The sequence below is a fragment of the Pantherophis guttatus genome, chromosome 3 (assembly GCF_059756535.1).
Source record: "Pantherophis guttatus breed Tessera chromosome 3, ASM5975653v1, whole genome shotgun sequence".
Lineage (NCBI taxonomy): Eukaryota > Metazoa > Chordata > Lepidosauria > Squamata > Colubridae > Pantherophis > Pantherophis guttatus.
The window spans coordinates 107,372,429-107,398,383 of NC_142065.1; the positions used below are offsets into that span (position 1 = coordinate 107,372,429).

The 25,955-nt window shown below is 37.9% G+C and overlaps 1 protein-coding gene across 5 annotated transcripts in view; it reads right to left on the reverse strand.

Annotated features, from left to right (window-relative positions):
- Positions 1-25,955, reverse strand: part of RABGAP1L (RAB GTPase activating protein 1 like) — a 213,062-nt gene that overhangs the window by 106,740 nt on the left and 80,367 nt on the right. For all 5 annotated transcript variants that reach the window (XM_034409764.3, XM_034409762.3, XM_034409765.3 and 2 more), the window contains one exon: positions 6,274-6,387. In XM_034409764.3, coding sequence (XP_034265655.2) covers positions 6,274-6,387 — 114 coding nt within the window. The remainder of the gene's footprint in view (positions 1-6,273; positions 6,388-25,955) is intronic.

The window sequence follows — 25,955 nt, forward strand, 5'->3', positions numbered from 1 at the left end:
GAATTGGATCTAATTGACATCTGGCGTACCTTGCACCCAAATGACAGACAATATACCTTCTTTTCAAACCCACAAAAGTCGTGGTCTAGAATTGACATGGCATGGGTCAGTAGGAGTTTGGGGTTAGAAATTGGAACAGCTGTAATTAACCCAAATGATTGGGCAGACCATAATCCATTGGAGATTAGATGGAAGCCAGAGAAAATACCAACGGAGGTGGAGGTTCAATGCTAAATTACTGGGCGACAAGGACTGTATACAAAAATTCAAAGAAGAAATAAATTTCTTTTTCAAGGAAAATGAAAATAAAGGCACATCCCGTGCAATAGTTTGGGATACAATGAAGGCCTACCTGAGAGGAGTTGTGATTTCATACACCGCTCATAAAAATAAACAAGAAAGGAAGACCCTGGAAGACTATTTAAATCATATAGGAGAAGCAGAAAGAAAACTCCAAGATGATCCAGAAGATGAAGCAGCCAAAGAAAATTGGATGATGTGGAAGCATAAAGTAAATATCATGGAGCAAGAAGAGTTAGCACAAAGAATGAAAAGAACAAAACAATATCTTTTTGAGAACACTAACAAATCGGGGAGGTGGCTGGCCTATAAATTAAAAAAGGAAAATGAAAGGGGAATAATCCATACTTTAGAGGACTCTAAGGGCAAATTATTGATTAACGAGGAAGAAAAACGAGATAGGGTGAGAGAATATTACGAATCTCTATATAAAGAAGGGGAGACATCAGATGACAAAATAGAAAAGTATTTGATAAAAGCAGAACTCCCACAAATAACTGATGAAGAGAAAGAAATGCTTAATAGAAAGATTACAATTGAAGAATTAAAAATAGCCCTCTCCAAATTGAAAAACAATAAAGCCCCAGGACCTGACGGATTTCCAGGGGAAATATATAAAAAATTAGAAGAAATACTCCAACCGAAATTAGTAGAAATTTTTAATGACGCACTGTTGGACCATAAAATTCCAGAGTCATGGAAAGAGGCGCATGTCACACTCGTGCCGAAAGAAGGTGCCGACCTAAAACAAATTCAAAATTACAGACCAATTTCGCTTCTAAATACGGACTACAAATTATTCATGGGCATAATTGCGGAAAGAATGAAAAAGATTTTAAATAATTGGATATATAAAGACCAGAACGGATTTTTACCGGGGAGACAAATTAGGGATAACATGAGAATTGTGCTAGATACGCTAGAGTACTATGAGGAACACCCCGGAAAACAGATGGCTCTGATTTTTGTCGATGCTCAAAAGGCATTTGACAACCTAAATTGGAAATTTATGATTAAACAAATTGAGATTATGAAATTCGGAACAAATTTTGAAATGATGATCAAATCCATCTATAACAACCAAAAGGCGAGTATTCTGGTGAATGGGGATAGGACTAAAACATTCCAAATTAGTAAGGGAGTAAGGCAAGGCTGTCCCCTATCCCCTCTATTGTTCATTCTGGCCCTAGAAGTCCTTCTACGGAAAATTAGAGCTAACGATGAAATAAAAGGATTGAAGATCAGAAAGGAGACTTATAAGACACAAGCATTTGCAGATGACGTTGCCCTAATCCTTGAAGACCCTATAGAGTCGGGACCTAAAGTATTGGAGGAATTAAGTAAATATGGAGAGGTGGCAGGCTTCATATTGAACAAAACTAAAACTAAAGTATTGATTAAGAACATAACTGAGAGTCAGCAAAACGAGATAGAAGAAGTATTAGGACTACAGGTTGCCAAAAAAATTAAATACTTAGGAATTTGGATTACATCAAGATGTTCGACTCTGAAAGACGATAACTATATTCCCCTAATTAGAAAAATAAAACAAGACCTAGATAACTGGAAAAAAATAAGATTATCACTTTTGGGCAAGATAGCCACAATTAAGATGAACATCCTCCCCAGAATATTATTTCTATTCCAAAATATACCAATAAATTTAGATAAAAAATTCTTTCTAGAATTAGACAAAATCATTAGAGAATTTATATGGGAGGGGAAAAAACCGAGATTTTCCATTAAAATTTTAAGAGGCAAAAGAGATATAGGTGGATTTGGACTCCCGGATTGGGAAACATACTATAGGTCAGCCAAGCTAGTTTGGATAAGAGATTGGATCACCCTGGAAAATGCGAGAATTCTTACTCTAGAAGGCCATGACTTGCAAAAAAGGCTGGCACGCCCACATCTGGGAAATGGAGAGGAAAAAGAAGACATATTTCCATAGACATAAAATTAGAGATTCCTTGATACAAACATGGACCCAGATCAGACAAAAACACTACAAGAAAATCCCAAATTGGCTCTCAACGATGGAGGCCCTGACTCACCCAAATAGGTGGGAGAGGGAGAAAATGGCCAGATATAAAGATATTCTAGACAAAGGAGGGAGACTTAAACCAAATGATACCTTACGAGAGCAAGGAATAACCTTAGATTGGTGGACCTACTCACAGGTAAAATCCAGATATCAGAGGGACAAAGAAAAATATGGTATAGAACCGGGACCAAATGGATTGGACAAAGTTCTGATGGGAACAAATAAAAAGATTCTGGCAAAATTATACAATTATCTGCTAAGCGATGAGAAGTTTGAAGATGTTACAAAGAATCAAATAATTGCATGGGAGAAAAATATAGGGTGCAATATAAATTTCGGGGAATGGGAGGAGGCATGGAATAGAAATCTTAAATTGACTAGAGCGGTGGCATATAAGGAAAATCATTACAAAATGCTTCATAGGTGGTACCTAGCCCCGGCCAAACTAGCGAAGATATATCCCAATATACATCCCAATTGTTGGAAATGCGGCCATGGCCAAGGCACCTTCTTTCACATGTGGTGGACATGCCCGGAAGCAAAAGGATATTGGAGTAAGATCAGGAGATGGTTACACGAAATAATTGGGGAAGATATTGAACTAACACCAGAGATTTTCCTCCTGGGAATAATAAAGAAGCCATATAGAAAGGAAATGACACATTTAATGATCCATATAATTACAGCCGCTAGATTGGCATATGCACAGTTTTGGAAAGAGAAAATTCAACCACCAGAAGAGCTTACAATTAAGAAAATACTCGAGTGCGCAGAGATGACTAAATTAACTTATGAATTAAATGATGAAAAGTCAGTATACTATATGGTGTGGGAAAGGTGGTACAAGTGGTTGCATGATAAAATGGAAGAAAGATCAAAGGTGTGTTAAATATTGGTTAAAAGTGAGTCAAAATATCAACAAGTATTATTTATGTAAATAGTTAAAACACTGCATATTCGATACAAATTGAAAATGTTTATTATATTTATGTGTTCTATGTTATTGTTTGAATGATTGTTTTGTTTGTTTGTTTGTTTTTCTCATTTTTTTCCTTTTTGTTCTGTAAAAAATCTCAATAAAGTCTATTAAAAAAAAGAAAGAAAGAAATTCAATGGTGAAAAAGCAAGGTTCTACATTTAGGCAAGATAAACAAAATGCACAGGTACAGTATATGTGGTACCTTGCTCAGTAGTAGTAATTGTGAGAGGGATCTTGCAGTCCTAGTGGACAATCATTTAAATATGCAAGCCAGCAGTGTACAGCAGCTGCCAAAAAAGCCAACACATTTCTAGGCTGCATAAACAGAGGGATAGAATCAAGATCACATGAATGTTAATACCACTTTTTAATGCCTTGCTAAGGCCACATTTGGAATACTGCATCCAATTTTGGTTGCCACGACGTAAAAAAGATATTGAGTCTCTAGAAAGAGTGCAGAGAAGAACAATAAAGATGATTAGGGGACTCGAGGATAAAACATATAAAGAACGGTTGCTGGAACTGGATATGTCTAGCCTTATGAAAAGAAGAACTAGGGGTGACATGATAGCAATGTTCTGATATCTCAGGGGTTGCCACAAAGAAAAGGGAGTCAAGCTATTCTCAAAAGCACTTAAGGGTAGGACAAGAAGCAATGGATAGAAACTAATCAAGCAGAGAAGCAACTTAGAACTAGAAATTTCCTGATAGTTGGAACAATTAATAAGTGGAACAACTTGCCTCCAGAAGTTGTAAATGCTCCAACACTGGAAGTTTTTAAGAACAGATTAGACCATTTGTTTGAAGTGGTGTAGGGTTTCCTGCCTAAGCAGGGGTAGAAGACCTCCAAGGTCCCTTCCAACTCTTATTCTATTCTATTAAACCAGGTATTAAAGAAACTTGTAAAAATGTAAAACAGTGCTACTGTTCTTATTAAATGCGTATTTGTTTTGGAAACTAGTTATTTTTCATTAAAATGTTATTTAGGTTAACATGTAATGGATTTATTATTGTTAAATGAATAAATATTTTAAAATTGTATCAATTTTCATTTCTGTTATGGTTAAATACAGTATCAATAGATATAACCTACATTTTAATAAAGCTCTTTGGGATCTTTAGTGGTTTTTAAGGATGTAAGGGATCCAAAAACTAAAAGAGATGAAAATTGCTAGGCCAGAATACCTATTGATTTAGTGGGTATTAGACAATGTGTCCTCTGTTGGGTGATTATTTCAGAGGTATTTCCTTACTTAAACAGAGAATCAGAATTGCCACAAGTGGGCAAAAAAGCAGTGAAAGTGAGAGCAACTTCTGACTTCCTCCTGGTTTCCCCATTGAATATCCTTGTGGGAACCTGGCAGGGAACATCAGAAATCTCATTAACTACCTCCTTTCTGTCCTCTCTCGAATTCCTGCTGACGCCCCATTTACTTTCCTTGTGGGAAACTTTCAGGAAGAAAGTTAAGCGGAGAAGCGGGTAGGAAATTGTAAGTCCAAGGCCAGCCAGCAGATAAAGTAGCTGTTGCAAGGTGGAAGAGGGAGTGAAGAAATGTGCAAGGGTACAGGTTGGGAAGAGTATGCTGTGTGGGTTTGGAAGGGTCAGGTAGTGGGGAGGTGGGTAGTGGGGGTCAGGAAGGATACACAAGGGTACATGGGATGGGATCAGCAGCAGGAGGGATGAGGTGGGTTGAGAAGGATGTTGGTATCACATGGATATACAAGAGGTGCTACATGGATCAGAGTGGGTGCTCAGGTCAGGGACGATACACAGAGGGGTGAGGCAAAAAGAGTGTCTGGGGCAGGGGTGGGTTCTAAATTTTTTTACTACCGGTTCTGTGGGCGTGGCTTATTTTGTGGGTGTGGCTTGGAGGTCATGTGACTAGGTGGGCATGGCTAGCTGGTCAGAGTCATTTCTGGAAGGTCCTCGCACTTACGACCAGTCCTCGCACTTACGACCCGACTCATTTGTTTGCTTTTAACACTGATCAGCTGTAGGACGGCCCTTTGAAGCCCCGTGGCAAGAGTTTAAACAGTTTTTTTTCCCTCTAGCCATCAGCTGGGACTCAGGAGGCAGCAATAGATTGGGGGTGGGACCAAATAAAAGGTAAGAATAACGTGGGGGGTGGGAGGGCGGGGGGGGGAGAACCGGTTCGGTGACGTCATATCATCACTGCTACCGGCTCGGCCGAACCGGACCGAACCGGTAGGAACCCACCACTAGTCTGGGGGTATGATAGGTGCTATGCAAATCGGAAGGGCGCACAGGGGTTCAGAAAGATGCCACATGGGTTGGGGAAGGTGCACAGAGGGGTAGTGTAAGGAATTGTGTTTTCCTTCCTTTTCCTTCCTTCCTTCTTATTTCTCCCTCCCTTTCTTCCTTCACCTTGCCCTTCCTGGCAAGTAAGTGACTGCTGCCAGGTGGGGAAGGGAGAAAGTGACTGAGAAAGAGGCTGGGAAACTATCATAAGACATTGAAAATGATCACATGACAGCAGCCGCAGCTCAGCAGCACTGAAGCATTATCAGCCTGGCAATACTGAAACAGCCATAACTTCCACAAATTTCATTCCTTTGGGAATTATATGTCCTAAATTTTGGACACATTCTGTAAATTAGCCCATTTGAGGTACCTTGGGTCAAAAATTATTACCCTATGATGCACTATTTTGCTCAGTTGAAAGTTATAGAAATGAGAGTTTTAGTAGTATATAGATCCTGGTGCAAGCCAAACCTTATTATTTCCTTGCATTCTCTACCAGGGCCTCTCCATCTAATCTAAACTGCAAAATCCTAACATCTGGTTGTTTTCAGTTAATGTTAGGTGGGAAACCCAATCTAATCTGATGTCATACTATTGTAAAACTGTTTGTCACATAAATTAGGAAAACGTATGCAACAAACCTGTGTAACTTCTTAACAAAACTCCAAGACATTTGAACAGTAATACCTTACAAATCTTATATAGAGAATCCTGTCCATCTCCTCCAGTATCTTTAAAATATTCGTGTGCTGGAAATGTACGATGAATATCTCGTGTAATGACACTCTCCTGGGAAGATTCCTGCAAAAAGGTAAAGAGAAAATCCAAACCATATTAAATTTGGGTAGCAGAACACAGTTAATATAAATCACGTGCTTGGCAAATTTTATAACCACTATATTAGTATTTTTAAAATACGTTGACAATCGGAGCAGGATGGGATCCAGATTATTCTACTTTATAATGCATGCAAACTAAATAAATGTTTGCTTCTTACAAAATAAAAAGCATTGCTTTTATTGTCTTATGATATATCCTGGAAGAATCTGCTTTGGTTAAATTATTGAAAATAATTCCTGCTTGAGTCAGAACTAACAGAAAATTACCATAGCTGATTAATAAATTGTTAATACAAGTTGTAAACCTACATACATTTCCATTATTAATTATATATAAATAGAACTTTTCCTTTTTTCTTTTTTTCTTTTTCTTTTAATATACAGAATATATGTCTGGAGCAACTAATTTATTAGTATGCATTGCTAGTTGTTTCCAATTCCAATGCATCTTAATCTACCACAAGAGAGTTAGACTTCTAAATTATTTTTAAATTTAAGAAAAAGAACATCTTGCTGGTTTCAGAAATGGAATGGTACTGGGAAGCTAATATTAATTTAAAATGTGAAATGTTAAGTTTGAGTTATCAAGCAATTACGAATGAGGCACATGGCTTTTATGTTCTACTATTTACTATGACTCCTGGAAAACTATGCATGTATTAAGAAAACATCCAGTCTCTTGCAAAAAATATAAATATTTTAATACACAATTCGAGCAACCTAAATTCAGATATATTGCCAAGATAATTTTCAGTCTAATTTAATGGCAGAGTGTCATAGCAATTTTCACTTGTGGACATAGATTCAAATAAGAATAATTTTCATACCTGAATCTCATTCAATTGCTTCATAAATTTCCAGTATAGAGAAAGACCATTGTCACTTAAATCATGAATACAATAACAAAAGCCTGTTTTAGGTTGCTTCTTCAGATACCAGCTAATGGGAAATCTGAGGATGAAGGCAAAACTTGTCCCCTAGCTTCAGTTGTTCCTGTTGTCTATTTTCATTGTTTTCAGGAATTATCCTAGTTTTTAGAGCAAGCATCTACAACTTTACTAGGTCAGTGATTATATTTGGAATTTTGAGAGTATTTTAAGATCATTTTCACGAAGTCCCTTGGTTGGTATATTTAATAACCAAACATCAACCAAACCAAGCCTTGTCCAGCAGTTTTTCCTGTGGATATGAAATTGGAAAGGAAAGATCACTGGCCTTATCACCTACTCATCAATTCTGCCTGAAAATAACCATGGAGAAAGTGGTGAACCACTGCATGTCATGTCCTCCATTCATGATCCTACATTCAGTCCAGAAGGATACTATGATCAATTCAGTGGTGGAATTCAAATAATTTAACAATCGGTTCTCTGCCTTAATGATCGGCTGCATGGGCATGGGCATGGCCATGGTGGGCGTGACAGGCAGCACTCTACCTCCTGCATCCCCCTGGAAGCAAAAACAGGCCGTGAAGGGGGATGCGGCACCCCCTGCACCCCATTTTGGGCCTACTAGGCCTCCGTGCAGCCTCCTAGGAGCAAAAACAGGCTGTGGAGGGCGTGCCGCCCCCATGGTCTGTTTTCAACCTAGAAGGCCTCCCTGAAGCCTCCTGAGAGTGAAAACAGGCTGCAGATTGACAAAATTTCCATCTATCAGTTACAAAAGGCCATACTCATTATATCTCCACATATACTATACCAATACATTACAACATTGTAAGTTCTTGGGAAGAACTCAATGTGTATGAAAGTCAATGTTAGCTAAAAAAACTGGCAGCTGTGAATAATGATGATGATGATGATGATGATGATGATGATTTCTTTTATTCATTAAACGTGGAACTCAGTCAATTGAACATTTAAAATGTATCAGAAATAGCATTGACTGGCGCTGATGGTTGATACGGGTTGCTGCCAGCATCCTAGGTATCAACCAAGTATCTTCTTAAAATGTGCAATGTCCCGAGTAACGCAGTTTTTTGCAGGTCCACTGGTGTTATTGCAGGAAGCTGCAATTTTTTGATGTATTTTGTAAAATTCTTGGACATGGTACTAAGTGCCCTGATGACAATGGGTATCACTGTTACATGTTTAATAATAATAATAATAATAATAATAATAATAATAATAATAATAATAATAATAAAAATAAAAATAATAAAAATAATAAAAATAAATAAATAAATAACACAAAACTGGGATACCAAATCTCAAGCCAACATGGCAAGATAAATCATCTACTATACATGGATGACTTAAAAATGTATGTGAAAAGCCCCACTGAATCAATACTCAATCAATACTTTCCAGCAGTGTACTGTTTTTCCAAACACCCGGGCCAGGCCGGGCAGCAATTCCCAGGAAGGTGCCCCGATCGAGGAGGCTCAGGCTGTATCCTGCGGCTTGCATAAACCGCTCCCGCCCCTTTCAAAACAGCCACCTGGCGCTTGTCTCGTGTGCCCAGAGCTGGGAAGCAGTTCTTCTTCCGAGAATGGGGGGAGAGGCAGGTATGCCGGCGGAGATGGGCTTTGGCTGCTCATTCTGCTCCGACCCCGAACCCTTGCCTGGGCTCCTCCCCGCTGGGTGCTGGGTTTCCTGGGAAGCCCCCTGCACCTTTGCTGCCTCGGTCGGAGCCTGATTCCGGAAGCGGCCCAGGGAAGTGTGGAGGTCGGGACTCAGTTGGCAAAGCAGGTGCTGCACAGGGGGCATAAGGCAAGGCTCAGGGTTCCAAGTAACATCCCCAATGAAAGAAGACTCCGAGGCTTGAAGTTCCTCAAAGTTCCATTTTATTAGAGATATCATATTGATACATCTGGGAAAATCCGAATCTGAAAGCTTCCAGGTTTTCCCCACCCAAAAGAAAGTCCAAATCCCTGCCCAGCACCCACATGTCCATCACATGGTCCAATCAAAGTACCGTCCCAACTGGAGATGCCTCCCAGTCACACCCCTCCAGGTGCAGGGCAAGATGTCCTTGACTCTCTGAGAAAGGAATGTTGTTAAGACTATATATCACCCTCTGCTCCATACAATCCCCCCTCCCAGTTTCCCACAGCAGTAAATGTGGCAGACTTAAAGGCCCAATGTAAAAGATGGCTTCCAGGCCTGACACCCAGCTGGAATCATTAACTGGACTTTGTCTGAACTGGAAAACTTGGACCGGAAAACATGCAAACTTTTCAAACTTTACCCCACTTTACATCCACGAAGTGACATCGACAAGTTTTACCTGCCAAGAATAGGGGGCAGAGGGCTACTACAAATCCATCAAACTGTAGAAGAAAAATGTCTTTGAATGACTATGTGAATCAAAGTACAGAAAAATTGCTACAGGCTGTGAAAATGGAGAACAGTATAAAAATGACAAAAACAAACATAGAATATAAGGAAAAATAGCTGAATGACAGATTAAATTGATGGAAAACCAAAGCTTTACATGGACAGCACTTGAAAAACATTGAAGGAAAATGTGATAACAACTTGATATGAGCATGGCTTAAGATGGGAACCATCAAGAAAGAAACGGAAGGTTTAATACTTACTGCTCAAGAACAAGCACTACAAACTAATGCCATGAAAGCAAAGATATAAAAATCCACTGACAATCCAAACTGCCGACTTTGCAATGATAAAATTGAAACTGTTTCACATTTAATATGTGAGTGCAGCAAAATCGCACAAACTGATTACAAAGCTAGACATGATCGAGTTGCTAAATTAATCCACTGGTCATTATATAAAAAATATGACTTACCTGTATCCAAAAAGCCATGGGAACATAAAGTAGAAAAAGTTGTCAAAAATGAGAAAGTTAAGATCTTGTGGGACTTTTGAATACAGACAGATTATCATTTGGAATATAACACACCAGATACTATGGTTGTCGAAAACCAAAACATATAATTTATTTATTTATTTGTTTGTTTGTTTGAAAAAAAATTATTTTTGAACATAACAAAACATAAAACAACCATCATCCATTACAATCACAGAAAGTGTGTCGATCGGTTACAATTCTTTTGTGCTTAATCCCATATCCAAAATTTTCAAGTTATTTTAATTTCTCTTATTTGACAATTTTTTTATATCCCTTTATGCTATTATTCTCATTCAACAATTTTTAACAATGGCTTGTCTCCCATAAAAATCGCTTCATATATTTTATCATTACATTTATTTCATATTTCATACTTCATTTCCATGTTTTATTATTTAGCCATTGATAAAATAAATCCCGTATTATATAATATTGTTTGTCTTCCTGTTCTCTAATTTCAAATGTCAGTTTACTCATTTCAGCACATTCCATAATTTTCTTAATAACTTCATCTTCAGTAGGTATTTTCTCTTTTTTCCAATTTTTAGCAAATACAATTCTAGCCGCTGTTAAAACATTCACAATTAAATTTCTCAATTCTCTGTTATACGTTTCTGGTAAAATCCCTAATAAAAATATCTCAGGTTTAATGTGTTTCTTTGTCATTTTTTCCAAACAAGTGTGGATTTTAGTCCAATATCTTTTAGCTTCTACACATGTCCACCACATATGGTAGTATGATCCTGGAGTCTGATGACATTTCCAACATTTCTCCGATTTGTTCTTGAACATTCTGGCTATTCTCGTCAGGGGTAGATGCCACCTGTAAAACATCTTATACAAATTCTCTTTATAAGCTGTAGACATTGTCATTTTATAATTTTGCAACCACTATTTTTGCCATTTCTCTAACTCAATCCCGTGACCAAAATTTTTCCCCCATGCTATCATTGTTTCTTTAACTTGTTCTTCTTCCAAATTTACCTCTAATAAATAACCATACAATTTTTTAATTACATAGTCATCAGAACGCATTAAAATTTTATCTAAATTAGTCAAGACATTATAGAAACCTTCTTGCTTAGAATCTTCTTCATATCTAGAACGTATTTGCAAATAAGAAAACCAATCCATCTTAAAACCTTGTTCTTCCAGTTCTTGCTTCGATTTAAGTTCACACTTTTCATCCATTAATTCACTATATCTAACAATTTGTTCCCTTCTAAATATTACTGAATATGAAAATGCTTCAATCGTTGATACCCAGGCTGGAATTTTCAAATGTTGTTGTTTTTTAGTCTTCTCCCAATTTAATAACAAAGCCTCACGTATATGATGTCTTCTAAAATACACCTGTACTTTTGTTCCCTTATACAATAAAAAAGCATGCCACCCCAACAACAAATCATGTCCTTCTAAATTCAATAATCTAGTATTTCTTAACGTTAGCTATTCTTTAATCCACATCAAACTTGTCGCTTGATAATAAAGTTCCCAGTTAGGTAAACCAAAACCCCGTCTCATTCTAGCATCTTGTAACAACTTTAATTTTATCCTCACCTTCTTTCCCTGCCAAATATATTTTAACACAATTTTATTCAATTCTTCAAAAAAATCTTTCCCCAATCTAATTGGAATTGTCTGGAACAAATATAAAATTCTAGGCAGAATATTAATCTTAATAGTTGATATCCTCCCAATCAATGATAATTGTAAATTTTCCCATTTCGCCAAGTCTGTCCCTATCTGTTGTTTAAGTTTGTTATAATTATTTTCTTTAAGCGTGCTACATCTTGTTGTCAAATACATCCCCAAATATTTAATTTTATTTGTGACCTGCATCTTTGATATATCCCCCAATTCTTCTTTTTGCTTTACCAACATATTTTTAGTCAGAATCTTCGTTTTGTCTTTATTGATGTTCAAACCAGCTACTTTCCCAAACTCTCCAATTTTATTTATCAGTGTAGTTATTGATATTAATGGATCTTCAAGAATGAAAACCAGGTCATCTGCAAACACTTGCAATTTGTATTCTTCTTTTCAAATTTTCATTCCTTTTATATCTTTTTCTTCTCTGATATTTCTATTTAGCACTTCTAATGTTAATATGAACAACAGAGGGACAGTGGACAACCTTGTCAAGTGCCTTTTTTTATCTCAATAGAATCTGTCAATTCTCCATTTATCATTACTTTTGCCGTTTGTTTATAATATATGGCTTCAATTGTTTGGGTAATTTTTTTACCAAAGCCCATCTGTTCCATTTGAAGCAACATAAATAGCCAATTCACATTGTCAAAAGCTTTTTGTGCATCTAAAAATATCAAAGCTTTTCAGGATAGACTTCATAGTATTCCAAAGTGTCCAGAATTATTCTCATATTGTCTCTAATTTGTCTTTTTGGCAGAAACCCATTTTGATCTGAGTATATAAAATTGTTTAAATATCTTTTAAGTCTTTCTGCCAATATTGAAGCAAAAAATTTATAATTCTGAATTTAGCAGGGATATAGGTCTGTATAGGTCTGTAGTTTTTGATTTGTTGTGGGTCAGTGTCCTCCTTGGGAATCAATGTAATATATGCCTCTGACCATGACTTGGGTATTTCCTTCTTTGTCATCACTTCATTCATAACTTCTAAAAGTGGGAGACTCAAGGATTCCTGCAATGTCCTATAATATTCCGCTGGCAATCCATCTGGCCGTGGTGCCTTCCCATTCTTTTGTTTTTTAATTGCTTCGGTTAGTTCCATCATCATTATATTTCCCTCTAGCATCTCCTCAATATCTTTAGGAATCCGAGGTAGATTTGCATTTTGGAGATATCGTACCACATTTTCCTCCTCTATATTTTCCTGCTCATACAATTGTCTATAATAATCCTGTATAATTTTTTTCTTCTCCTTGTTTCCAAATTTACTTTGTCCTTGGTCATTGATTAGTTGTATTATTATTTTTGATTCTCTCTCTTTTTTCAATTTATATGCTAACCATCTGCCTGGTTTATTAGCATTCTCAAAGTAATTCTGTTTAATACTTCTAATTTTTTGGGCTAGTTCTTCTTTCTCCAATAACTACATTTTATGTTTTATTGTATCCATTTTCATTTTAACATCTTTCTTGTGTGGACATTTCTGAAGGTCTTTTTCAAATCTCTTATAATCATCTTCCAATATTTTATTAGTTTGTCTTTTCTTAATATTTCTCTTCCTTGTATAGTCTATTATCAAATCTCTGGCATAGGCCTTCATCGTATCCCAAAGATTTTGCATTGATGTGTCCTCTTTCCTATTCGCCTTGAAAAAGAAAGCCAATTCTCTCTCCATTTTCTGCACAAAATCCTTTTCTTTTAGTACAGTGTTATTTAAAGTCCATCTGAATCTTCTCCTTTGTCCTTTCCATTTCACTGTCACTGGATTATGATCTGCCCACGTATTTGCTTCTATCTCAATTTGTTCTATATTCAAAGTCAGTTCCATTGTTGTCCATATCATATCTAATCTAGACCAAGATGAATGTCTGTCAGAATAAAAAGTATATTGTCTGTTTTTCCCATTTCTGTCTCTCCATGCATCTTTTAAGTTTACTTCCTCAATCATCTTGAAAAAAGATTTCGGTAGTATCTTTCTGCTATGCCTTATTGTTTTATGTGTTTTATAATCCAATTTCTCATCCACTATACCATTAAAATCTCCCATCATACAGATATTATCATATTCCAATTCAATTATTTTCATATGCAATTTCCAATAGAAGTCATTTTGATTGTTATTTGGAGCATATATTGCTATTAACAGAAATTTCATATTATTATCTATTATTTCCACCACCAAAATTCTTCCTTCATCATTTGCATATATTTGCTCCGCTGGTATTGTATTTCTAATATATAAGACAACTCCTCTTTTTTTACATTGTGGCAATGATGTAAAATTTTTTCCTAATTTTGAATGCGCCAATAACTGTTCATGTTGCTTTTTAATATGTACTTCTTGCAAACAAATATCAAATTTTAATTTCTCTAATTTGTGAAATACCTTTCTTCTTTTAACAGTTGAATTAAGTCCATTTATGTTTATTGAAATCAATTTTTTCTCTTCCATGTTCATACTTTATAGGATTTATTGCTCTAGTTGTTCTTGGTTCACGCTGTTCTTTATACTCCACAATCCCCCCTACTGCTCCTTCTGCTTTTTCAATCATTGCTAATTCCTCTTCTTGCAGTTCTATTGGTACCACTGTCTTTTGCAATTCCATTTCCATTTCCTTCTCCTTGAAAAATTCTGCATAAAATGCTTTCGCTTTGTCTATTGTATCTATTCTATATCTCTGTAGTTGCCACGTTAACACTAATCCTTCTGGTATCAGCCATCTGTAGAATTCACACCTTTTTGAAGTAGTATTTTAGTCAGAAATTGGTATTCTCTCCTCAACTCCCTCACTTTTCTTGGTATTTGCTTCAGAACAACAATTTCTTTCTCCTTGTACTTCAATGCTTTTTCTCTGGCAATCTGCAGTATTTGTGCTTTAATTGGTTTCTTAGTAAACCTTATATGTACTTCTCATGGTAATTTGTTGCGCATTGCATATCTAGTATAAACTCGATATATCTCATCTACGCCGTCCATCATCTTCTCCTTGGTAATTTCTAGTGCTTCTGCTAAAATTCCTATCATTATTTCTGCCAAATTCTCTCCTTTCTCTTCTTCTACATAAGATAAAATTCTGATCTGTCCATCTCCCATCCAATTAATCCACTCCTGTCATGTTCAACTTCTCCAAATCTATTGTCTATGTCTTTAATTTTTCCTTCTCTTTGCTCCTCATTTTTCTCAATTTTTTGCAATCTATCTTCATATTTCAACATCATGTGCTGTATACTCGCCACTTTTCATCTGTCTTTAATTGTTGTTATTCAATCTTCTGGACTACTTGAAGAATCATCTGTAATGTCATCTCTTTCTTTCTTTTTCTTTCTCCTCCTCCTGCTGAAGCATCATCTGACTAGATCGCTGTCCTCCAGATGGTGACGAGGAAGGCATAGTTGAGGCGGAGCCAACTGCCATTACCTTTCTACTCATTCTATCAAGTAGTCACCAGCAGCCAAAACAAAAAAAAGGAAAAAGCCAAGAAAAGAGAGAATAAAAGAAAAAAGGGAGAAAGAAAAAATTAACAATTCTTCAGGTTCTTCAATACCCTAATCCACTTTAAAAAGGGCTTAATTTAGTCCCAATGTCAATAAAATATCAAAATCAATTTTAAAAAATGAAAGAAAGGAAAACAAAACTGAAAAATGAGAGGCCAAAAAGCCAACCAAAATAAATAAATAAATAAATAAATAAATAAATAAATAAAAGTCAAAAATCAATCTTCAGGCACTTGTACACCTTAATCCAATTCAGTTATATATGAGGGGGGGGGAAGGAAAAGTTTCCTAAGTCCATTGAAAATGTTTAAGCAGGGGAAGAATACAGAGAGTTATCACTTAGCAGAGAAAAAAAATATGATGAAAGGTGAAAGAAAAAAGGATTCATTTTTTCTACAATTCTCCTTCCCCAAACAACAACAAATCTCTCTTGTTCAGTCTCAGACTCCTACTTCTGATAGTTCCCTGAAGAACACATGAATAAACAATGCAGATAATTCCAACTTCCTCAGATGTACTTCCAACTATCTTATCTGCAAGAATGTTCAGAGTCCTTGAGTTGTAACAAAGTATAACACAATTGTTTCAATTTACTACTTGAATAAAAAAGAGTAACAAAGTTTCCAATCCAGTAGATGGCAGTATTACACACTCTTTCTTCCCCGCTATTGTAAACCAAAAGTTCTTTGTCAATAAAATGGAGAATTAAAACAATCCTCAGAGGGAGGGGAAAAAATGAAATCCCCCCCCCAAAAAAATTTTTCAATAAAAGGCACAAAGGCATATAAATGTAAGACAGCTCTCAGTTCTATTAGTCCTTTTCAATCCAGATCCGGTCAAAAACAAAACTATGATTTATACTTCCATCAGTGCAAATGGTTTTAAAATAAGAAATAAATCCAGCTTAATTTTGCCACTTAATTTCCTTTTATCTCCAATTTAATTTTCACTTCAGTCTCAGGGGGTCCTTTTATATTGGTTTAAATTGAAAGTCTCTCACCGCATCGACTCACTGTCCTTCTAATCTTCTTCTGGAGCTGTTCCAGCTTCAGCAGCTACAATGGCTGCCGCCCCGCCGGTAGAAAAAGGGCTTCTCCCAGATCAATCAGGGACTTTGCGATGTCCCTGGGATTGTCAGGATGTGCCCTCCACTATCACAGTCAAAACTAGACTGTGAGTCCAAGAAGGACCATCTAGCGGCAGGGTTCTCAGCAGCGATCCTGGAGCCCAGAAATCCTCCGACGGTCCCGTCACTACGTCAGCTCCTCCCTCAAAACACAATTTATTGATATCGCTGTACCAGGAGACACCAGAGTCGAAGAAAAAGAACTGGAAAAAAATCATGAAATATTGTGACCTGGCCATCAAAACTACATGATTATGGATGAAACATATAACAGTGATACCCATTGTCATCAGGGCACTTGGTACCATGTCTAAGAATTTTATAAAAAAAGATCAAGAAATTGCAGCTTCCTGCAATAACACCAGTGGAACTGCAAAAGTGTGCTACTCGGAACATCGTACATCTTTAAGAAGGTACTTGGTTGATACCTAGGATGCTGGCAGCAACCCATATCAATCATCAGTGCCAGTCAATAATATTTCTGATACATTTTTAAACATTCAGTTGACTGAGTTTCATGTTTAATGAATAAAAGAGATAATAGTAATAGTAGTATTAGTTGTTGTTGTTGTTAGTCACCATTGCCATGTCAGCTCTGTCAGAGAGTTATCCAGAAATACAACAAATGCATCTTTGTACTGAACACAGTCATGAAACTCAACTGAAAAGGATCTAAATAATTTGCTTCCTCCATGAGTCACCTTCTCAATCACCTTCCCAAAAACAGATTGGGGATGACTTGAAATTATCTTACACTACTTGTCCAATGATGTCTTCTTGAGAAGGGTTCATACTACCATTTCTTTCAAGCCCAGCATTATCACCCTCTCACTTGAGAATGAATTTATCATCACTTGGAGCCAACTCCATGTTGTTTCTTGGAGGCTTTTTTTAATCAGCCAGCAGGAGCATTGATATAACTAATAGATGGCTAGATTCACAGCCCTGAGAACCTTGTCTATTTCTTTCAAGATTTGGAGGAATCTAGAATTCCTCCAAAATAAGAGGAGTATGCCTTCAATAGAACTTTCTCAGCTGGAATTTAGTCTAAAACAGATCTAAGCATCATGAGATGCTTAGAATAATCCTTACCACAGCCTTGCAGATAATTTGTGATGCTTTTCTTCCAAAAAGGGATCAAGCCAACCTAAACAGTCAGCAAGCCACAGATGTATGAAGAACAGAAAATCAAATTTTGCTGCTCTTATTGTAATGAATATCCAACAACTGAAAGAAGCTGTGCTTGATGGGGTAGCATGGAGAACATTTGCCTTATAAAGTCACCAAGAATCAGACACAACTGAATGGTTAAAACAACAAGTAGTCTCTAATGGGGCTCTTCAATGTGATTGGTCAGACTCATTTTTTAATCTTCCTCCAATAGCACTCTTTCTTCTGCTGTTTCATTTCCTAGAGCTCTTCAGTGTACACTAAGGTTGTTAGGGGTCTGATCTAACATCATTATTGTACACTCATTTCAAGGCAAACTGCCCATCAAATCCTCAGAAAAAAATACAAGCTCCCTTTGAATTCATTAGTTGCCAGGAATGAACCAAAATAATAGCTTCATCTTCTTTGCATTACGGGGCATAAAATTCAGAATGGTCAGAGTTGATTGAACCATGAAAAATGACTGATGGTAATGCTTTTAACTCTCAAATAATGTTGCAACTGCCTTAAATTAAAACCCAAATCTGATGAGTGTCCACTAGCCTATGTTGGCCCTTGGTGATCTGGATCAGGTCCATGATTGCTACTTCACAAAACTCTTTGAGCTCTTTCATTTTCTACTGTATAGAGAAGCAGGATGAAACCTCCCAAAGTCATAAATCTAGATGACTCCGCTGTCAATCCTTCAGCGGAATCAGGCAGCATAGGGAAATCATATGTAAACATTTGCAGCAATCCCAAGTGTTCCTTAGAACCTAACTTCAACAACCTTATATCCAATTATCTGTGGCGTAGTGCTTCTGAAAGCTGCTAGATCTTCCCACATAATACCCCCATAAAATAATAGGGCATAATGCAACAAATTGTTATCAACAATGCTGCAGAAATCTCTGCTTCATTTCAAATTTTATATACTTTCTGAAAAAATATTAAGTCCACATATGGCATACATTTCTTAAGTCAAAACTAATGAAATTGAACTTTACAATACGCTAATCGATAGAATACATTCTGCTCTCATTTCAGTATAAGAGGTTATGCAGTCCACGAAGTCATAATAAATTATAAAATGTGAATGTAATGATAATATATATTCTATTTTTAACAATGTCAACATATAACTGCATTATCATAATAAAGGTACAAGTTGTTTCACAGTTAAAAGCAAAATTCAAGAGATTACAAAATTAAGGCGTGTAGGTTTTAAAATGCAACTAACAGCTTGTTAATCAAGATGTTTAAAAATATTTAACAGCAAAGAGTAAAACAAATTAAAGTAGAATTAACATTGGCATTTTGACTATTTAAAACGTGTTTACTATAGTTTGTGCTTTTTGTTCAATTGGAAGAACAAAAGCAGCATATTAAAAATAATTTAGGTGATAACTTTATACATCATTTAATATTGCTTGAATTAGAAATAATTAATCTTTAACTCTTTCTTTTCAATAAAGTACAATAAAGACCTGGAAAATTATTATATAAATATTTATTCATTTCACATCATTTATTCCCAAAGGAAGGAGAGGGGTCAGGATAAGTTTTTTTTAAAAAAATCTGTGTTCGAATGGTCTCCCTGTACACATTTAACTGTAGATGCTTCTATGTAGACTTTCTGGGTTTTAATAAAGTGTGGGGCATAATAGAATTGGACTATGACTGATGAGACTTAGATTAAAATATCTGCAGCCTGGAATCTCAGGATCAAATCAGTAACTATCCTTTGCTGTTTACTTCTCTAACAGGTTGAAGGAAAATAACATTGAAGAAATAACCATGCATTTTACTTTGAGTAGCTTGGTAAAGAGGCAGAGTAGAAATTTTGGTGAAAGCCCCACACTCGATTATTACAATTTATATACTGTGTGCTGTTTCCATTAATCTCCTTTGTTTCTTGGAACAAAGACAGATGCCTGAAAACTGACAATGGTGAAGCACCAAGAGAGAAAGGGGTTTTATGTGAATTCATTGATGCCCTGATGAAGATCCAGATATACAGTTAAGTAATAAATTCTTCATTGTGGTTTCTGATTCAAATCAACAGCAACAACTTGGAGATTAATAGGGACCACATCACCAGAGAAAAAAAATGCATCTCTAATAACGCATAATTTTGGGGGGCATGAAGTTCAAATCAATAGTGTTAATTGATGGGCAAAGGATTTAATCAAATTGCAATTCAGAGTCTTAGTTCCAAACAAAGGGCTATCTGAAAGGGGCCACTGGTTCTGGTGGAACAACCTCTCCTGAAAAATGTCAAAGATACTTTACTCCCTCTCCATACCAGGAGGCACTGAGGCTAAAATTTTCTTAGGAATCTGAGTACAAAATAACAGTTGCTCATCCCTTTAGAATGGACAAGTCTTAATAATAATTATTAATAATTTTTATTATTATTATATTTTTATATAATATTCTTATTGTTTTTCCCATTAACTATTTTCTTATTAATATAGTATATTTATAAGACAAGATAACAATTTTTAAACAGATTTAGTAATGGAGTAAAAATTCTTTTCGCCTTTTTTGTAAGGGGTAGGAAATTAATATTGCGGTATTATATTAATCAGCATTCAACTAAGGAGGAGGAGTATATGTGTTAGTATATGTGTTAGTCTTTTTTAAAACACTTATTCTTTTTAATACCTTGCTTGTTGTGGGGTGTGGTTTTTTTTTTGGTGTTTTGTATCTTAACGTCCCTTGAATAAACTAAATATTATTATAAAAAAGAATGGACAAGCTATTACTCTCCTGGTGCTCTCAGTATGCCACAACTGGTTCAAAAATCTTGTGTTATTTTTAAAAAGTTAATAATGAGGACCCGAACTAGATGAAAAGATAATACACAATTTGAAAGAAAAGATAGATCAGGCACAATACAATGGCTGTGGAGTGCAGTATTTTGGAATGAAGGATGCTGTGTTCGTTCATAAGCCAGGTGAGGAGGTAGAGGGCTGACTTATTTATTTTATTTAAATTTGTATACCGCCCTTCTCTTGGTGGACTCAGGGCGGTACACAGCCAAGTAAAAAACATCCAATACAAAATTTAAAAATTTAAAAGAATTATACCCTTTGGCCGAAAATTAAGAACCTTACGACTAAAACCCATTAAACAATTAAAAAATCTAATATCTCAAAAACGGGGGGGGGGGTGTTTCACCCCAGCCCTGCTTGATGGAAGAAAAAAGTTTTTAGGGCGCGGCAAAAAGCCCGGAGATCTGATATCCTCCGTATCTCCAGGGGCAAATCGTTCCAGAGGGCAGGTGCTGCCACAGAGAAGGCCCTCCCCCTGGGGGTTGCCAGCCGACACTGCCTAGCTGACGGCACCCTGAGGAGTCCCTCTCTGTGGGAGCGTACTGGCCGGTGGGAGGCTATTGGCGGCAGAAGGCGGTCCCGCAAATACCCAGTCCGATGCCATGGAGCGCTTTAAAGGTGGTAACCAGTACCTTGAAGCGCACCCGGAAGTCCACCGGGAGCCAATGCAGCTCGCGCAAGAGAGGTGTCACATGGGAGCGCCCTCTCGCTCCCATAATCCCCCGCGCAGCCGCATTCTGCACCAACTGGAGCCTCTGGGTGCAATTCAAGGGGAGCCCCATGTAGAGAGCATTGCAGTAGTCCAAGCGGGAAGTGATGAGTGCCTGAGTGACTGTGCGTAAGGAGTCCCGATCCAGAAAGGGCGAATCAGGCGAACCTGATGAAAAGCCCCCCCTGGCCACGGCCGTCATATGCTCTTCTAAAGACAGCCGTGCACCCAGGAGGGCACCCAAGTTTCGAGCCCTCTCTGTGGGGGCCAATAACTCGCCCCAATAGCCAGCGATGGCGCCAGCTGGCTATATCGGGATGCCGGAAGCCACAGCCACTCGGTCTTGGAGGGGTTGAGTCGAAGCCTGTTACTCCCCATCCAGATCCGCACGGCCTCCAAGCACCGGGACATCACTTCAAGGGCATCGTTGGGATGGCCTGGAGTGGAGGTGGAGATGTACAGCTGAGTGTCGTCAGCGTACTGATGGAATTCCACCCCGAAGCCACGGATGATCTCGCCCAGCGGCTTCACATAAATGTTGAACAGAAGGGGTGAGAGGACCGATCCCTGCGGCACCCCACACACAAGGCGCCTTGGGGTCGACCTCTGCCCCCCTGCCAACACTGACTGCGTCCGGTTGGAGAGATAGGAGGAGAACCACCGTAGAACGGTGCCCCCCACTCCCAGCCCCTCCAACTGGCGCAGCATGATACCATGGTCGATGGTATCAAAAGCCGCTGAGAGATCTAATAGGACCAGGATAGAGGAGCAACCCCTATCCCGAGCCCTCCAGAGATCATCCACCAACGCGACCAATGCCGTTTCCGTGCTGTGCCCAGGCCTGAAGCCGGACTGGCGTGGATCCAGATAGACAGCTTCATCCAGGTACCCAGGCAGCTGTCGTGCCACCACACTCTCAACAACCTTCGCCACGAAGGGAAGGTTGGAGACCGGACGATAGTTAGCCAAAACAGCCGGATCCAGAGCAGGCTTCTTGAGGAGGGGCCTCACCACCGCCTCTTCCAAGGCTGATGGCAAGACACCCTCACCCAAGGAAGCGTTGATAATACCCTGGAGCCAGCCTCGCGTAACCTCCCGGGAGGCCAGTACCAGCCAGGAGGGACACGGGTCCAATAAACATGTGGTCGCATTCAGCCGCCCCAGTATCCTGTCCACGTCCTCGGGAGCAACAGGATCGAACTCCTCCCAAATGACATTCTCAAGACCGGCCTCCATCATCCCGTCTGTACCTACCCAGTCGGAGACCATGCCTTCCCGAATCTGAGTGATTTTATTGTGCAGATACTGAACAAAATCCTCAGCATGACCCTGCAAGGGATCCTCCCGCGCTCCCGAATGGAGGAGGGAGCGGGTCACCCTAAACAGGGCGGCTGGGCGGTTATCTGCCGATGCGATAAGAGCAGAAAAATAATTAAATTTTGCCGCTTTTATCGCCACTAGGTAGGTCTTAATATGAGCTCTTACCCGTTTCGGTCAGATTCGGACCGACTAGACCTCCAACTGCTCTCTATGCGTCTTTTCCGGAGCTTCATCTCCCTCAGCTCCTCAGAGAACCAAGGAGCCAAGTAGACTTAACTCTCCATTGATCAAAGGTTCTGGATAGGAGCATTACCAATACAGACCAAAAGCTTCAGTTTGAAATGAGAGATTGATAGATACATTTAAACTGAATGAACGCTTTGACTAGACAATACATAGGAAGAACCAATGACTTGGAAAAAAGGCAGGCCTAGGCCACCCTGCTTCAGTTTTTATGTAGATGTGGTGAAGAGTGCACATAATGAAGCCAAGCTGTTTCAGTGAGTACAAGAAAATAATTCCACTTGGCTATATATGTCTTTGTTGCTGAAATATACTTTTTGTCTGACAAAGAATAGTCAAATCCTCTATATATCATTTGACAATGTAAGAGAAGAAGAAGGAGGAGGCAGATCTTGTCTCTGTGTGGAGAAAGCAGATCTGTTCCTTCTGGAAGAAGATATTTTCAGTGCAACAGAAAAATGAAAATCCTGAACTGTATCAATCAGGGTCACCAGGTTGTTGTTGTTGTTCAGAAAGTTACCAGGGAAACAGATAAAGTTTGTCCAGAAGAAAAGGAATCCATCCCCCAGGTTCTAGGTCTTGGATCCCCCTTTTCTCTTGTACAGCCAGAGAAAAGTATACAAGTACAGAAGCCATCCAGGGCCTACACCAGGGGTGTCAAACTCAGGGCCTGTGGGCCAGATCAGGCCTGCGGGGTACTTAGATCTGCTCTGCAGGCCCTCCCTGGAAACAGTGAAAGACTAGCCCGCGGTGTCTCTGCCAGCAAAAACGGAGCTCCCTTTTCTGGCTGCGACAACCTCCTGCAGCCTTCTGCCAGCGAAAACGGAGCTCATGGGCCACGCCCACCCTGGCCACACTTGGCCACGCTCACCCAGTCCCCCAGAGGTCAAACACAACCCTGATGCGGCCCTCAATGAAATTGAGTTTGACACCCCTGGCCTACACAATAAAAATAAATGCTGAATTCTTCCTTTGATTTCATTTTCAGCAAAGAAAGTGAGAGTTATGGTTCCCTCCCCCAGAATGAATTTAGAACATGCATAACCAAAGCTATTTTCCTATGTTCAGAACTCTTCCTTAAGACTAGAAATTTAGACTTTTTGTCCACAGCATTGCTTCATCTCCTTAGTAACTGACAGCATTTCTTGTAACCATTTCTGCAGTACTTGCCTGAGGCAGGTTGGAATGAACTATAAATAGCACATTCTGCCATCTGTCTTTTTATTTCAGAGTTAGCACTGAGTTTATGCTTCATTGATAATCACCCATGTGCTGCACCTCCAGCAGCTGTAGGTAATAGTAGCACAAGGCCAAGTTAATGAAAAGAATAGAATCTTTTACTTATACAATTAGTCAGCAGTTTGATATTCATCATTTTTTAAAAAATCACTGTGTTCATAGTATCAACATTACAAATCTGATTCCATAACCTCTCCTAAAAAACACAGTTAAGATTTTTCAGAGATTATGGAATGTGTATTAGATGTTAGAGTAAATAATAAATCAATTACACTAGAAAGTTTGTAACAGAGCAAAAATTATATTTAACCCTTATGAAACAAACTGATAATATCAACATCAAATATGCTTAAGAGATCTCAAGAAGGAAGAATAGAAGGGAAGCAAAATAAAAATCAGAATGTTAGTAAAAGCTCTAAGAAAAAACAAATATAAAAAATGGTCTGAAAAGAGAAGAACTATTTAGATTGGGAGTGGGATGGAATTCAGGTTATGAATTAGCTTAAAAGAGAACGCAAGCCAATTCATTTTAGCAGTTAATGCAAAAAATCTCTGAAACGCACAACACACAAACAACCAGTGCATCCCACTTTTTCCCCTCCAATACTAATAGAAAATAATTTGATTTTTTTTAAATTCATTTTTATCTCAGACCAAGTAACACCAGCCGTACCATTATTATTAAATTCTTTTCTTCTTATCCTAAATTTGTCTCTGTTGAAGTATATTTACCTCTTATTAATGCAATAGTTTAATAATGTTAAGTTTCTGCATATAACATGAACCAAATGTATCTAATTTCTCATAAACTGACTTATTAAATAAACTCTGATATAAAGGTTAAATACTTATGAACAGAGTCAATTCAAATATTTATTACAGCCATAAGGTCAGTATAATACAACTTCTATTTTTAAGACTTTTAGATAATTAAAACATAGTAGTACGCGCTATTTTGTTTAAGGAGTTATTTTCAGGTTGACCTGTTCCTAATTCTCAACTCTTGACGATGCATCCCCTTTCCCATAAACGTCTAATTGATTTGTTACTAAAAAGCTCAGGTGCAGTGATACCATGCAGCATTTATTTTTGTTTGTATCACCTTAGCAACTTATTTCTCTTGCTCTAGGAAAGGCTGTACAGACAAGAGGTTTATGGCTGCTAGGAATAGGAGGATCAGTATGTTAGACTATCTGCCCTGTTACTGCAAACAGTAGCAATATTACTCTTGCAATTTAATCAGATTGATCTTCTGTTGCACACTAAACATGGAATTCTTAGTACATGGAAATGCTTTTCAGTACATGCTAATATCTTCTAGAAAGTCCTTTCCCTAAGCACTCTGAGGATCTTCATAACAGGATTCTTAATGGCGAACTACACCATTATACATCATGGGCTTCATTATTAGAGTATGAAAATCAAATTCCACAAACCAAATGATAGTTTAACTAGGAATTACAATATTTGGCTTTCCCAAAATATTAAATATATTCCTCCTGTTCTCTCCTTGCTTAGTTTCCATCCATTGCTTTTTGTTCTGCCTTTTGGTGCTTTGGTAAATAGGTTGACCCCCTTCTTCTTTGTGGCAGTCCCTCAAATACTGGAATATTGCTATCGTATCACCCCTAGTCCTTTTCACTAGACTAGAATTACCCAATTCCATTCTTCAGCCTCCAGCCCCCTAATCATCTTTGTTGCTCTTCTCTGGACTCTTTCCAGAGTCTCAACATTTTTTTTTATATTGTGACAACCAAAACTGGATGCAGTATTCCAAGTGTGGTTTACTGAAATATTATAAAGTGGTATTAATAGTTCACATGATCTTGATTCTATCCCTCTGTTAATGTACCCTAGGGTTGCATTGGCTTTTTTTGATGGTTGTGGCACACTACTGGCTCATATTTAAGTAAATGTCCACTAGGACTCCAAAATCCTCTTGCA